Source organism: Penaeus monodon, chromosome 28 (assembly GCF_015228065.2).
Source record: "Penaeus monodon isolate SGIC_2016 chromosome 28, NSTDA_Pmon_1, whole genome shotgun sequence".
NCBI lineage: Eukaryota > Metazoa > Arthropoda > Malacostraca > Decapoda > Penaeidae > Penaeus > Penaeus monodon.
This window is the reverse complement of record NC_051413.1, coordinates 18,894,127-18,894,344: the sequence shown is the minus strand read 5'-3', so window position 1 is coordinate 18,894,344 and position 218 is coordinate 18,894,127. Positions and strand designations below refer to the sequence as shown.

At 42.2% G+C, this 218-nt stretch overlaps 1 protein-coding gene across 1 annotated transcript in view; it reads left to right on the top strand.

The window, feature by feature from the left end:
• The first annotated feature begins 27 nt into the window (after nt 1–27).
• LOC119591093 (tachykinin-like peptides receptor 99D) overlaps nt 28–218 on the top strand; it is a 37,171-nt gene continuing 36,980 nt past the window's right edge. Inside the window, exon 1 of the mRNA XM_037939813.1 lies at nt 28–206. Within this exon, the coding sequence (XP_037795741.1) occupies nt 28–206 (179 nt within the window). The remainder of the gene's footprint in view (nt 207–218) is intronic.

The following is a 218-nucleotide window of genomic DNA, read 5'->3' as shown; positions in this document are numbered from 1 at the left end:
TCCCTATCATGGCGCTTTGCCAACGTTATGGTAACTATTTATCAAAGTGATAAAATAGCTACAGATCCACTGCTAATCTATATTTACTCGACCTCGTACACCGGCACCAAAAACAGTGAATGTGTTTGCACTGGCAACTGCACTAATGATAATGACAATGATAACAACAGAGATTACCAGCGAGCATCACTGGTCCGCTCACACAGGTCGTTCATTCA